Source organism: Rhinoraja longicauda, chromosome 14, assembly GCF_053455715.1.
Source record: "Rhinoraja longicauda isolate Sanriku21f chromosome 14, sRhiLon1.1, whole genome shotgun sequence".
NCBI lineage: Eukaryota > Metazoa > Chordata > Chondrichthyes > Rajiformes > Arhynchobatidae > Rhinoraja > Rhinoraja longicauda.
Genome location: NC_135966.1, coordinates 19,719,764 through 19,734,147, shown reverse-complemented (window position 1 = coordinate 19,734,147; position 14,384 = coordinate 19,719,764). Strand labels below are relative to the sequence as shown.

General features: G+C 41.3%; 1 protein-coding gene across 1 annotated transcript in view; it reads left to right on the top strand.

Annotated features, from left to right (window-relative positions):
- cdhr2 (cadherin related family member 2) overlaps positions 1-14,384 on the top strand; it is a 96,473-nt gene that overhangs the window by 37,822 nt on the left and 44,267 nt on the right. The window contains exons 11-16 of the mRNA XM_078411344.1: positions 1,189-1,307; positions 2,550-2,783; positions 4,064-4,219; positions 5,969-6,133; positions 9,255-9,316; positions 13,978-14,224. Of these exons, the coding sequence (XP_078267470.1) occupies positions 1,189-1,307; positions 2,550-2,783; positions 4,064-4,219; positions 5,969-6,133; positions 9,255-9,316; positions 13,978-14,224 (983 nt within the window). The remainder of the gene's footprint in view (positions 1-1,188; positions 1,308-2,549; positions 2,784-4,063; positions 4,220-5,968; positions 6,134-9,254; positions 9,317-13,977; positions 14,225-14,384) is intronic.

Below are 14,384 nucleotides of genomic sequence, written 5' to 3'. Positions count from 1 at the left end.
GAGTCACTCACTTTGATTAAATTATAATCTCTTTCTTTTATTTCATTGTTGTTTTATTTTCTACATTGTTCCTACACTTTTCAATGAGTGCAATAGATAACAACAGAAAATGCAGGCAAAATACAGCATCGGTGGGAAGAGTAAAATCTTAGTGGAGGACCTTTGATCAGACCAGCCAGTTCTGATACAGACTGAAAAGATTGATTACCCTTAAATTCTGAGGGTGTGCCTGGGCAGAAGATAGGATGCTGTTTCTTGAGCTTGTGTTGGACCTCAGTGGAACAATGCATGATCAAAGATATCGAAATACAAATGGATAGAAAATTAAGGTGTGGGGAACTGAATGGTGCATCACCTTTACAAGCTGAATGGAATTGTTCTGTAAAGTGGCCACCCAACCTCCTTTTGATTTCTCCATTGCACAGGAGACCATGAATTGCTGTACACTAAATTGTAAGGAGTGCAAGTGAATTGTTGCGTCACCTTGAACGACTGTTTAGTGCTTTGATGGTTGGAAGTGAATAGGTAAAAGGCAGATGATGCATCTCTTACAACATGGGAAAGTGCATTGAGAAGGAAGTAGGTTTTGGTGTAGATGAGAAAGTAAACCGGAGGCGCGGTGTGGCACGGTGGCGCAGTGGTAGAGTTACTACCTTACAGCACCAGGCACCCAGGTTCGATCCTGACTATGGGTGCTGTCTGTATGGAGATTGTACATTCTTTCCGTGACCGTGTGGGTTTTCTCTAGGTGCCTCGGTTTCCTCCCACACTCCAAGGACTTACATGTATGTAGGTTCATTGGTTTCGGTAAAATTGTAAATTGTCCCTTGTATGCAGGATAGTATAGTGAACGGGGATCGCTGGTCAGCATGGACTCGGTGGGCTGAAGGGCCTGTTTCTGTGCTGTATCTTTAAAGTAAATTAAAGTAAACTAAACCAAACTAAAGTAAACTAAAGTAAACTAAACCAAACAGAGCATGATGAAGTGAATGGTGCCTTCTGAATTCTGACGACATTGCAATACCTTTTAATAGATTGACATTATATTGGACACTATCCTTGAAATGCATGTTTCGTAATTTAATAAACCTGCAAATGAAAATAACCAAGCAGGTACAGGACAATAATTACTCTGTGTTTTGTTGTGAAATAAACACTGCCTTTGTCTGCCTTTCATTTTGTACACAGGTTCAAAACCTCCAGAGTTATTTGAAATTGATTCTTCGAATGGTGAGATACGTGTAAAGGGCAATCTGGACAGAGAGAATCTTTTTGACTTTAATACAGTTGTTGAACTGCAAGTTACTGTAAGTGGAAATATGGCAGTGTGTGTTCTGCAAAATTGAATATATGGTATTTTGAATAATTGGGATACCTTCATGTGTGTTGGATGAACTCGTTATTCAGGGAATGCATGATGATTTTTTTTTTTTAAATCAGAAATAATGTTATGCTGTTTTCAGGGTTAAATAAATGCATAATTTATAACCCACGGATGCATTTTGGCTTCATATATCCTTTCCTTCATGAATTCCTCATTGAATTGATGAGGCCAGAAACAATTCAGGATTCTGGTTCCCCTTACCAAGATCAAGTTATTAAAAGGAAGTATGGTTATCATTATTTTACAATGGATAAACTGTGGGATGTGCATTGCTCCATTTCTTGGTTTTGTTTAGTATATTTTAGTTTACAGATACAGTACGGAAACAAGCCCTTCAGCCCACAGATTCTGCGCTGACCAGCGATTCCCACACACTAATGCTATCCTGCACATTAAGGATAATTTACATATGTACCAAGCCAATTAGCTTACAAACCTGGACGTCTTTGCAGTGTGGGAGGAAGCTGGAGATCCCGGAGGAAACCCACGCAGGTCACAAACTCCGTTCAGACAAGCACCCATAGTCAGGATTGCACCCGGGTCTCTGGCACTGCAAGGCAGCAACTCTATCACTGCGCCACCGTGCCGCCCAAAAAGTATCAAATGTGTTACTTTTGCATCTGTGCCATCAGTGAATGTTTCACAGGCAGAAGTGAGTACCAGGCATGCACATAGAACACCTTTGTAAATGATGGACCTAACGCCTATTTTAGTTGCCTCGTTAAAAAGTGGTTGGCAGAGGTCGCAGTGGTTCTTGCAGCTGCTGAACAAAATATGTTTAATAATTATAAAGTATATCTATCAAATATCCGCGTCAGAAGAAACATAAATGTTCCCTTAACTCCGCTGACCTTGCGATTTTATTTCCGGGCAGAAACATTGACATTTCTTAGCAAGCCCAGAAGAAGAAACTTTTAACTATAATAATGTAATAGTTAGTCTTTTATAATGTAATGGGTAGTTGACTTCAAATAACACAAAGACTGGAATCTGAACTCTAATTATCTATTATGAAAGGTCAATTCTGAGTTACAAATATATAATTGTCAAATATGAACACAAAGGAAAAATAATTAGCCCATAAGTGCTCCAAGATATTTCAGGTTTTTCTCCAAAATGTTAGCCTCTAAATGACAAATCTGTCTCAATTTGTTCTTTTACATAGGCTGAAGAAATGCACCTCAACATCAATGGAATGGTGGCCTCTGCGAATACAAGCGTATCCATCACAGTGACTGATATCAATGACAACACACCTTCCTTCTATAACTGTAGAATTAATGCCTGCAATTTTAATACAAGTTCAGAAGTCAACTCATTTACCACTTCACTTCCTGAACAGAGCTCCCAAGGGGCACCAATAGAAAATTTAACAATAGTGGCCCATGATCCCGATGAGGTAAGCTTTTCCAATATCACTTTAATCAATGCATATATATATATATATATTTCGTCTATATACTAAAACTCTCGTTTGTTTGTTTGTTTGTTCCTGAACTACGGCCAAACCGGTACATGATAGCACAACAATTTTAGGCCCACCTTACTCACCGTCATCCCTTTGGTGCTAATGGAAGAAGTTTCATTGAAATTGGTGTTATATTTTTAAAGTTATTCACATTTTAAAGTTTAAATCTATCTCTTAGGGAGGGAGGGAGGGAGAGGGGTGGAGGGAGGGGGAGGGTAAGGGGGGTTGAGAGGGATGGAGTGGGGGGAGGGTAGGGGAGGGGGGAGGGGAGGGGGGAGGTGGGGAGAGGGGGGAGGGGGGAAGGGAGAGGGTGCTGCACCAATGCAGGAGAGGTTTGGGCCCAACGGGTCCACTTGGTCTAGTAATCTTTTAAAACTGGAGAGTTCATCTCACGTTCCTATTTCAAACATCCAATAAGGGAAATTAGATTTACATTTTCATCCGATTAAATCAAACTATGTTTATCCCCAAAAGCAATTTTAAATGGATCCACATGTCTGCTTTGTTTTAGGAAGGAAATTTGGTGAATATTTACTTTTATAGAGCCTTATAGGTCTCTATTTGGCTCCTCAGCTTTCTCTCTCTTCACGCTGCTAATAACTCAGTTGGATCTACATATGGGCTATCACAAGCAAACTGTCACAAGCAAACTGCCTTAGCCCAGTGGCTTAGGCTGAGCTATCTTCTCGTTGGGAGTTTGCCAATAGTTAATACTTCAATCTATTACAAATAAAAATACATTTGATTTTCCTTTCGTCAGAAAACTGGTGGATGCCGATTTCTGACATTTTCTCTTGTTTGGACATGTAGGATGCATTAAATGTAATAAATTACTTAAAATTACAAAAAAAAAATCTTGGATGCAGCAAATGGAACAGGTACAACAGCTGCGGGCCGGTAAGCTATCTGACTGAGACCTTGAGAGGCACAAAATGCTCGAGTAACTCAACAGTTCCGACAGCATCTCTGGAGAAAGGGAGTAGGTGACGTTTTGTTTCGGAAGCCTTCTTCAGTCTGAAAGGACCTTGGTTAGATTATCAGTGAAAATGATTATTCTCCACATGACTGGAATTTATATTTGTATGGCTTCAGTGGGAAAATGCATGATTGAATTATAAAACTGAGTTGAAATCCTTAGGTGTGATCTTGTTTCATATTTGTTATTTCTGAATGTACGAACAGCATTGTTTATCTTTATATGTTTATCATAGAGTCTGAATGGAACCTTCATGCTGTACTTGGAAGGACAATATGCATCCGCCTTTACTGTCTCTCCAAGAGAAATTAAAAATGAAGGAATGGTGCAAATAATTGTGAGAGATTCATCAGTCATTGATTATGAGCTACTGAAAGTTATAAATATTGATGTAAGTTTTGTTTCTCTCCACTGGATGAAAATTTGATAAGATAACAATCAACATCTTCTTAACCTTTATAACCTATCTTACATCATTATTGCAAACTGATCCAAACAATCCGACGTAAGGTCAAGTTGAATTTTCCAACCTACAATACCAAATTCCTCCTGGAGTCTCCTCAATAAGGATTTTCATTTTTTCCAACTTTAAAATACTCCTTAAAACTCATTGCTTTAATCAATCTGCTGGCAAGGGTCGGACGGTCCTTGAAAGTCCTTGAAAGTCTTGGAATTTGAAACTCTTTTTTAAAAGGCCTTGAAAGTCCTTGCATTTATCATAGGTCCTTGAAAGTCCTTGAAAATTCACATTTTATGATAAAAGTATTCATTCATGCAGAGTAATGTGGCATTTTTTTCATTGTTTATTACGCGTATTGTTATTAAAAGTTGGGAAACATTGTGAGACATGTTTGTCTTTGTCCCCTATTTTCCCCTCCTCGCCACCGCCGCTCACCCCGGGGCTTCTGATCAACAAGTACAACACTTGTGTTTGTTCTTATTTCGCTGCGCTAGAGAGAGACGGGGCCGGGGAAGAGAGTGGAGGAGCGGCACAGATTTCTCTGGCGCTGGGAGAGAGAGAAGGGAGAGGGAGAGGGGGGAGGGAGAGGGGAGAGAGAGGGGGAGGGAGCAGCCCTTGCAAGTGGCGGCACTCCTTCACCGGACCCTCTGACACCCTCCCCCTCCCTGCCCTCCCGCTCTCACCCGCTGGTCCCTCTACCCCGACCCTCCCACCTCTCTCTCTCCCCCCTCTCTGTCTCCACCTCTCTTTCTCCCCCCCCCTCTCTTTCTCCCCTCTCTCTCTCCCAGTGCCAGCGAGATCTTCGCTGCTCCTCCACTCTCTTCCCCGGCTCCGTCTCCCTCCAGCGCAGCGAAATAAAAACAAACACAAGTGTTGTAGTTGTTGTTCAGAAGCCACGCTTCCCCGGGGTGAGCGGTGGCAGCGATGGCAGCGGTGGCAGCGAGGAGGGAAGTTTCCTTGGGTTTGTTGTTTGCGAGGGGGCGCTGCGGTCTTTTGCCTTGCCCCGGCTCTGGGTCGGTGGCGATCTGCTCTCCGGTGAACCTTCGCCGGCAGCTTCTGCCTCCAGTCCCCTCTGCCGCAGCCACGGTTCCATGGCTCCGGGACAAGTTAAAGAGTCGGGGAGAGTTGAGGGGAACTCGCCGCATAAAGCAAAAAAACCTACACAATCATCGTAGTTTTTACTAATTAACCATACATACACCAAATTAACAGTTTTGGAAACAGTATTTTCATATCTATACGGAGAAAAACTGGAAAAAAACATCTATGTGTGCTGGATTTTAGTCCTTGAAAATGGGATTTTTGACCTTGAAAGTCCTTGAAAAGTCCTTGAATTTTTTGCTGTTCCAAGTGTACGAACCCTGTTCTGAGTGCACATCCCGATATCCCCTTTGGCGGTATAACTGTTTACTTTCTTGTTCTGCATTTTATGAAAGAAATGTTTCATCAAATGCCTTGTGCAATTGCGAGTTACTGCACTTTGATAACAGCACATCAAAATCTATCTACGCTGGACTGGGGACAAAAGTGGAGTGTAGAGAAAAAAAAAGATATCTAAAATTATGAAGCAATGGTTATTTATTCAGGATTCATTTTCTAAAAAAGTTATAAAAGGAAGTACTTCGATTCAAATCCTATGTGCAGAACAAACAAAAAAAATGTTTTGAAATTCTTCTCCAGATTGTTGCAAATGATACAACCAATCGTATCAACTGTTGCTCCAGAGCTAATGTGACAATCAACATTTTGGACATTAACGATAATAGTCCAAAGTTCACATCCCAGACATATGTGTTGACCGTGAAAGAACATGCAAGTATTGGAACAATTATAGGAACTGCTACGGTAGGTTCTGTTACACTGTTAATCAACCTGAACTGAAATGTTGGGATTGTTCTTGCTAAGCAGAGCGTGCTGCCCAGAATTGCCCCTTCCAGTTCAACATCCTCATTCTTAATTGGGCTTCATGCATGAGCTGTTCTTAACAGGCTTTCTGCATCCTTGGAGTCCAGCACTGAGGTATGAAAAACAAAAGCCCGCCAGGCCGCTTGTTGTGGAAACGCCATTCCTGAGAAACTTCCCACATATCCGATAAAGTTGAGTAGAACATTTCCAGTTGAGGAACCTTGAGTAATTTTGCTAGTTTTGAATGCCCTGACATCAAAGGACATTTAAAAACTATTATAATGAAAGAAAATGGTTTAAAAAAATATTTTAAGTATGAAGTTTTTTAAAAGCACATAAAATATATAACTAAAACCATTGAACTATTCCTTAACATTCTAATCCGCAGGCCTGGATTCCCTATTGATTTCAGTGGGATCTCTGGTCCTGGTCCAGTCTGATCTGATGCAGGATTCAAAGGTTTCAAAGGTCTTTTATTGTCACGTGTACCAATTAAGGTACAATGATATGCGAATTACCATACAGCCAAACTAAAAAAGCAACAAGACACACAACTAAACAAAAGTTAACATAAACATCCACCATAGCGGATTCCCCACATTCCTCACTGTGATGGAAGGCAATAAAGTCTAAGCTTCTTCCCTCATTTTTCTCCCGTGGTCGGGGCAGTCGAACCATCCATCGGGGCGATCGAAGCTCCCGCAGCTGGCGGTCGAAGCCCCCGGATCGGGGCGATCGAAGCTTCCGCTTCTGGGGAGATCGAAGCTCCCGCTTCGGGGCGATCGAAGCTCACACGTCGGGGCGGTCAAAGCTCCTGCGGCTTGGAGTTCCCGAAGTCGGTCTCTAACCAGAGACCGCGAGCTCCACGATGTGAAAATCAAGCAGGCTCCCGCGGTTGGAGCTCAGAGGTCGACCCCTGGCAAAGGGATCGCGAGCTCTGCGGTTAAAGTCCCGCAGGCTTCCGTGGTGGAGCTCCCGAAGTCGGTCTCCAGCAAAGGCCGCCAACTCCTCGATATTAGGCTGCAGTGCTGACGGAGATATGATATGGAAAAAAAATTGCATCTCCGTCGAGGTAAGATATTAGAAAGAGTTTTCCCCAACCCCCTCCCCCACATAAAACAAACTAAAGAACACTAAAAACATATAGTTAGCACATACTAAAAAAACAACGAAGCAAGAAGGAGCAGACAGACTGTTGGCAAGCCAGCCATTGCTGGCGCCACCAGGGTTCCCAACAAGATAGGGCCCTCCCTCTGAGTCTAGCATATTTAGTATATTCCCCGATTTCCATCCTGAAAAGTGTACATAGGGCATAGTTTCTAAAACTATGTATTTTCATGCAACCCCCAATTACTATCACAGGGAGTTTTTTCCCCTGTGTATTTCAAGAGTCAAGAGTATTTTATTGTCATATGTCCCAGATAGAATAATTATTTTTTTACTTGCAGCAGCACAACAAAATATGTAAACATAGTACACTGTAAACAATATAATAAACAAGAAAAAAGTTCAGTGCGTGTATTTGAGATGTTAAAGAGACTCTGAAATAAGATTGTGAGCTACAACATCAGTTAGCATGCAGTGAGCACAAGATGCCATCTTGGTAATGGAGCGTAAGTGCATGCAAGGAACAACAGTTCCGAAGTAATTAAACCCCTAATTAACAATTAAATTGTCTTCTCTTCTTTAGTTAAGAGGCCAGATGATTTTACTTTGCTGTGTTTGATGAGAATTTTGATTCACAGTGGCCATGCTTTTTAGTTGATGTTCTGTGGCCATTTATTCTGAAAACTTGATGAGCACTGCAACTGGAAAGTGCTGAGCTATTCTCAGATTCAGGTTTAGGTTTAGGTTCAGGTTTGTTATCGTGACGTGGAACGCGGAACAGTGAACAGCTTTGTTTTGCACGCTATCCAATCGGATCCGGTAATACTGTACATACATACAATCAAGTCAAACTCAAGTACAAATAGGTAGAGCAAAGAGGAAAATACAGAGGGCAGAATATTCTACCTTGTTAGGATTCACATAGACTTGTTTTTTCTAACTGTTTTACACTGGGGTTTTTTCCCTTTAGAAATGTTATGTGATATTTATGTGTAATTTATATATAATTTATGTTTCTGTATGTTTGTCTATTTGCCTGTGATGCTGTTGCAAGCAAGATTTTCATTGTACCTGTACCTGACTGTTGTGGTGCATACAATAAACCTGACTTGACATACCTATTTCAGATAGTTAACATACACCGTGTTTTCAAGAGCTTCTACGTATATTGGCATCGCCATGATTGATGGCAGTCAGATTACAGGAAACAGTGGTCATGCTGGATTCTGGCAGGAACACGTGGCCACCAAAGCACTGACTGAACAACCCAGATGTTATTAAATCATGAAGTAAAGAAACAAGGAACCGCAGTTGCTGGTTTATACTAAAGGTAGACACAACGTGCTGGAGTAACTCAGTGAGTCAGGCAGCATCTCTGGAGAAAAAGGATGGGTGAAGTTTTGTGTTGGGATCCTTCTTCTGAAGAAGGGGCCCGACCCGAAATGTCACCCATCCTTTTTCTCCAGAGATACTGCCTGACCCACTGAATTACTCCAGCACCTTGTAATTATCTTCAGTTTATAAATCAGAACCGATTAGAGAAAGTCTCTGTAAATATCTGTGACCAACGAATTACATTTCATTAATTGGAGATTCCAAGCTCAGCCCCACCCATAGGATGGGTGACAGTGTGACAGAATTGACTTTACTCCAATGAATTAGCAACCTACAAATCGCAGAGGATTCATCTACATAGCACAAGTACAGTGGGTTGTGGATGTTGAGGTGGGTTGTTGTCTCTTCCTGCAGCTAAGCACTTGGATCATTGCAGATGTCAAATTAACATTGCACAAGAATTGAACTATGATGCATGTGCGATTCAATTTATTGAGTTAACTAAAAATGTCTCAATTCACGATGAAAACTGGAAGCATATCTTCACCTTTTGAAGTAAAACTTTCAACATTATGTAGCTGACAACCTTTATATTCATTTGTATAACTTTTTTCCACAGGCCACTGATCCTGATGAGGGCATCTTTGGTGTAATTACATACAGCCTGTTACCATTGAGCATGTATGTGTTCATTTATCATAACTTAATTTCCATTATTTATAATTAATAACTTTTGCAACTGACTTTAATGATTTTAAATAGAAAATAGTCAATTAATATTTGTGATATAGTTTTGAGGCATGGAAGTTAGTGGTAGCCGTGCTTTCTTGTGTAAATTAAAGAGTTCCTTAAAAAGAAAAGCAGAATGGGATGGAAAATAAGTGAACAGATGTTTTTTCAATGGGATTGGTTAAAATTGACCCTTACATAGTCTTTTAAATTGATCCTTAAATAGTTGTATCTTTTGTAATCCATAGAGCAGTGTGAAGTATGTTCACTGATGAGAGATACGAGAATCTTTGGGATACTTGACTTGTGACACCAGCATGATTTAACATAATCTGGAAAGGAAGAAACAAGATAGGGAGTGAAAACATGAAATAGTTGTGTTAAGATTAAAGGCACAAACTTCTGTGGATTTTTCAAATCAATCTGGGTTTGTTGTTGGAGGAATATGTTGAACATTGGTAGCCTACAATGGTATGCACGTTTGATCACTATACTTTAGGAATGATGTGAATACCCTAGAGAGAGGGCAGAAAATAATTATTAGACTATTTCCAGGGATAGAAGATTTCAACTACGAAAACAGTCTGGTGTCTTGTGGCTGTTCTCCTTGGAGCAGAGAATTTCCAGAAGAGCACGGTAGAGGTGTACAAAATCTTTATGCATTTGAGTAAGGTAAATGGAGAGACACACTTCCCATTAGCAAAATGGTCATCACTGGTGAACCAGATTTACAGCAACTGATAAAAGATTTGGGATGATGCGAGAAAAATCTTTCCTGGTTTGGGAGTCGTTCAGATTTTGAATGCACTGCCTGATGAGTATGGGCTCCGTCGTGACTTTTGAAAGGGAATTGGATAAAGGCTTGAGGTAAAAGCATTGCATTTCTTTTTTCTATCCTATGGTTTAATTAACCATTTTACCTTATTCTTTCCTGGTAGTGTCCAAAGCAAAATTTCTTCATTTTACCCTGCTGTTTGCCCCACTGAATTATTTTAGAACTAATTGTTAATAATATATTTTTCCCTTGATTGCCTTAAATCTCAAGTAAAACCTATTCAAATGGTACACTTCTTTCTTAATCCAGAATCCCATGGAATTTAAACATCTGCTTCGCACATCGCTCCTCTAACTAAATGTTCAACTCTCTAATTTGCTTATCCCTACACTGATTTATATGTCTCAACTAACATTTCAATGAATATTATCTTTGAGACCCTATTTTTTAATTTAGGTATTAACCTTGGCTACTGTACTGAAATAATCGTTTGCCCCTGTTTCCTATGTGGTTGTGAATATTGACCACTATGAATGGAAACAATCACACTATCACCAATATATACAGTAGATGTCCCTTATCCTTCCAACTGCTAGACAATATATCACATGAGACACTTGATCATGCTTACCAAATGTCAAAACATAATAATAAAAACAGAAAATGCTGGAAGTACTCATCAGACCAGGCAGCATCCCTGGAATAATCATTTTTTTAAATAAAAGAACATTTTCTTTCCACTTAGTTATTGCATTTCTCACATCTGTTGCATTATACTTAGTGTCACCTCCTCACCCCCAATAAATCCACTGCTCCAAAGTGCTGTGGACAGGATTCTGATTGTTCCTTCAATTATCCTTCAAATGTCTCTGAGCATTTAGACTGTACCTGTTGAATGAGATAAGTTTCTTATTGTCCATTTCATTTTGAGTCCTAGACATTACTGGCAATGCTAACCTTGTTCTGAATCCACTGAATGTGTAAACAGTGGATGCACTGAATCCAGTTAATCACTGTGGTCTTGAGCATGTTTGTCCAAGCAATCCTTTTCCTCTTGTTCTTTCTTCTACATCAGAGTTTCTGTTATTGATGCTCCAGATGGTAAAGTGTCAAGTGTTAGGATGTCTACCACAGAAGTGTTTGCTCAGGGCACTTTTGCTGCCTACAAACTCCCAGATATTCACAACATAATGTGGCATGTGTGGGAAGGAACTGCAGATGCTGGTTTAAACTGAAGATAGACACAAAATGCTGGAATAACTCAGTGGGACAGGCAGCATCTCTGGAGAGAAGGAATGGGTGACGTTTCAGGTCGAGACCCTTCTTCAGACTGGATATATAGCATATTTCTTAGTATACAGATAAACTGCCACACTTGGGACTTTAATGTGACAGACTGATAGATGTTCTGTATCATTGACTGTGATTATAGTTATTACGTTAATACAATTTAAATTCACAACTCTTTGATGTTACAAACGTATATAATAACATTTCAAGTGAAGCTAATGAGTTGAAATGGAGTATAGTTTGAAGAGAGCTTGGGAATCGGGGCCTGATGAGTTTAAAAGAAGGGTGAGAACTGGGACACAGGTGCTTTGAAAGTGAAAATGGGAATCAGGGTCCTGGTATATCTTGAGTGAGCCTGGTGAACATCTCTGGTGAGCCCGATGTCAAACTGTTGGGATTTCTGCAGAGTTGGACAGAGGATCACTAGAGTTGTATTTCACATTTTTGTTGGGATGCTATATACATAGTGGTTTACACTAAGCAATAGATATTGTGCAAAATGTTAAAAGCTTGCTACCTCAGGTTGAAAGAAATCATAACCACTGTTAAAGAAAAAACAAAGAATATCAAGTCAAGTCAAGTCAAGTCAAATTTATTTGTCACATACACATACACGATGTGCAGTGAAATGAAAGTGGCAATGCCTGCGGGTTGTGCACAAAAAGAATTACAGTTACAGCATATAAATAAAGTTAATAAGTTACTATTATTGTCGACAAAAATTTAGTCTCTGGGGTTATAAAAGTTGACAGTCCTGATGGCCTGTGGGAAGAAGTTCCGTCTCATCCTCTCCGTTTTCACAGCGTGACAGCGGAGGCGTTTGCCTGATCGTAGCATCTGGAACAGTCCGTTACTGGGGTGGCAGGGGTCCCTCATGATCTTGCTTGCTCTGGATCTGCACCTCCTGATGTATAGGTCCTGCAGGGGGACGAGTGTAGTTCCCATGGTGCGTTCTGCCGAACGCACTACTCTCTGCAGGGCTATCCTGTCCTGGGCAGAGCTGTTCCCAAACCAGACTGTAATGTTGCCGGACAGGATGCTCTCTACAGCCCCAGAGTAGAAGCAATGAAGGATCCTCTGAGACACTCTGAATTTCCTCAGTTGTCTAAGGTGGTAAAGGCGTTGCTTAGCCTTACCCACCAGTGCGGCAATGTGCGTTGCCCATGTCAGATCCTCTGCGATGCGGACTCCCAAGTATTTGAAACTGCTCACCCTATCCACAATAGACCCATTTATCTCCAGTGGCATGTACGTCCTTGGATGTTTAGCCCTTCTGAAGTCCACAATCAGCTCCTTTGTTTTAGTGACATTCAAGAGGAGGCTATTGTCCTGACACCAGAGTGCCAGATCAGCCACCTCCTCCCGGTAGGCCTTCTCATCGTTGTTGGAGATCCGGCCCACCACCACAGCGTCATCAGCAAACTTGATGATGGAGTTTGAGCTGAACCTGGCCCCACAGTCATGTGTGTACAGGGAGTACAGTAGGGGGCTAAGGACGCAGCCCTGGGGGGATCCTATGTTCAGGGTGAGGGAGCTAGATGTGTGTTCCCCCATCCTGACCACTTGGGGCCTGGCAGTGAGAAAGTCCAGGACCCAGGCACACAGAGGGGTGCTAAGCCCCAGTTCCAGCAGCTTCTCAACCAGTCTGCTGGGGACTATTGTGTTGAATGCTGAACTAAAGTCAATGAACAGCATCCTCACATAGCCCCCCTGGCTGTCCAGATGAGAGAGAGCGGTGTGTAGAACCTGGGAGACGGCATCATCCGTGGACCTGTTCGGACGGTATGCGAACTGTAGTGGGTCCATGTTGCGAGGAAGGAGGGCGCAGATGTGCTTCTTGACTAGCCTCTCAAAGCATTTCATGACAACCGAGGTGAGGGCCACCGGTCGGTAGTCATTTAAACACGCTGGAGAGGCATTCTTTGGCACCGGTACAATGATGGATCTTTTGAAGCATGCAGGGACCACGGACTTTGCCAAGGAGAGGTTGAATATTGTGGTGAGCACTGGAGCAAGCTGGGTAGCACTCCCTTTGCTCTCCCTTCTGTTTCCAATCAAATATTTGACCTCAGTCTATCTTATGATACATTCCATGTGCGATAAGTCTATGGCTATAGGAATGTGCACTTGAGGTTCACTTTGCACTATTAAAACAGTAATCAATCCAATTTAGGTATGTGTTCACATTTATGCAGCAACATTTTCAGCCAGACTCATCAACCTCCACACTGTCGGTGCTGAAGGCATTTCCATAATGGGTGCAGATGACTAAAGATGACTTTTCGGCATATTACCAAGGATATCTGTCCAATTTATATAGATTTCCTTAACATTTCCCTTTCATTTAGAGTGAGGAAATGGTGGGGGAAGAACAGTAGGTAGGAGATTGGCCTGGCACAGTTTGCCCCAGGAACTTTATGGCTATGGAATTTAGAAAAGTCAAAACTGAAGAATTGGAAATATTACTGATGCCTTCTTTGTGGAACTTTTCCAAAAAGAATATTGATTGCTGACGTATAATTTTTTATTTTTTTTTGTAAAATGGAAGATATGAATTTAAAGTCAACAGCAGTACAGGTGTGATCACAGTTGGGAACAACACAGCAATTGATAGAGAGAGACGTCCCGTTTATTATGTGACCCTTCAAGCAACCGATGGTGGGGATCGTAGAGATACTACTTTGATTGAAATTGTTCTGGAAGATATAAATGATTTCTCTCCGGAAATGGCAAGAGATTCCTACAGTGCTTTCATCACAGAGGACAAAATAAATGAATTAAACATTAAAATTGAGGTAGGTCATAATCCCCTCTGTTTTACGCTGCAGATTCTGTAAATTTAAAGAAAGGGACTGCTGGGAATGTTCAACAAGTTGGGTCCCACACTGTACCGGTTGCTGGAGAGATTATTAACCAATACTGCTGAGAATTTATGTTCATTTTTCTTAGGGTCTT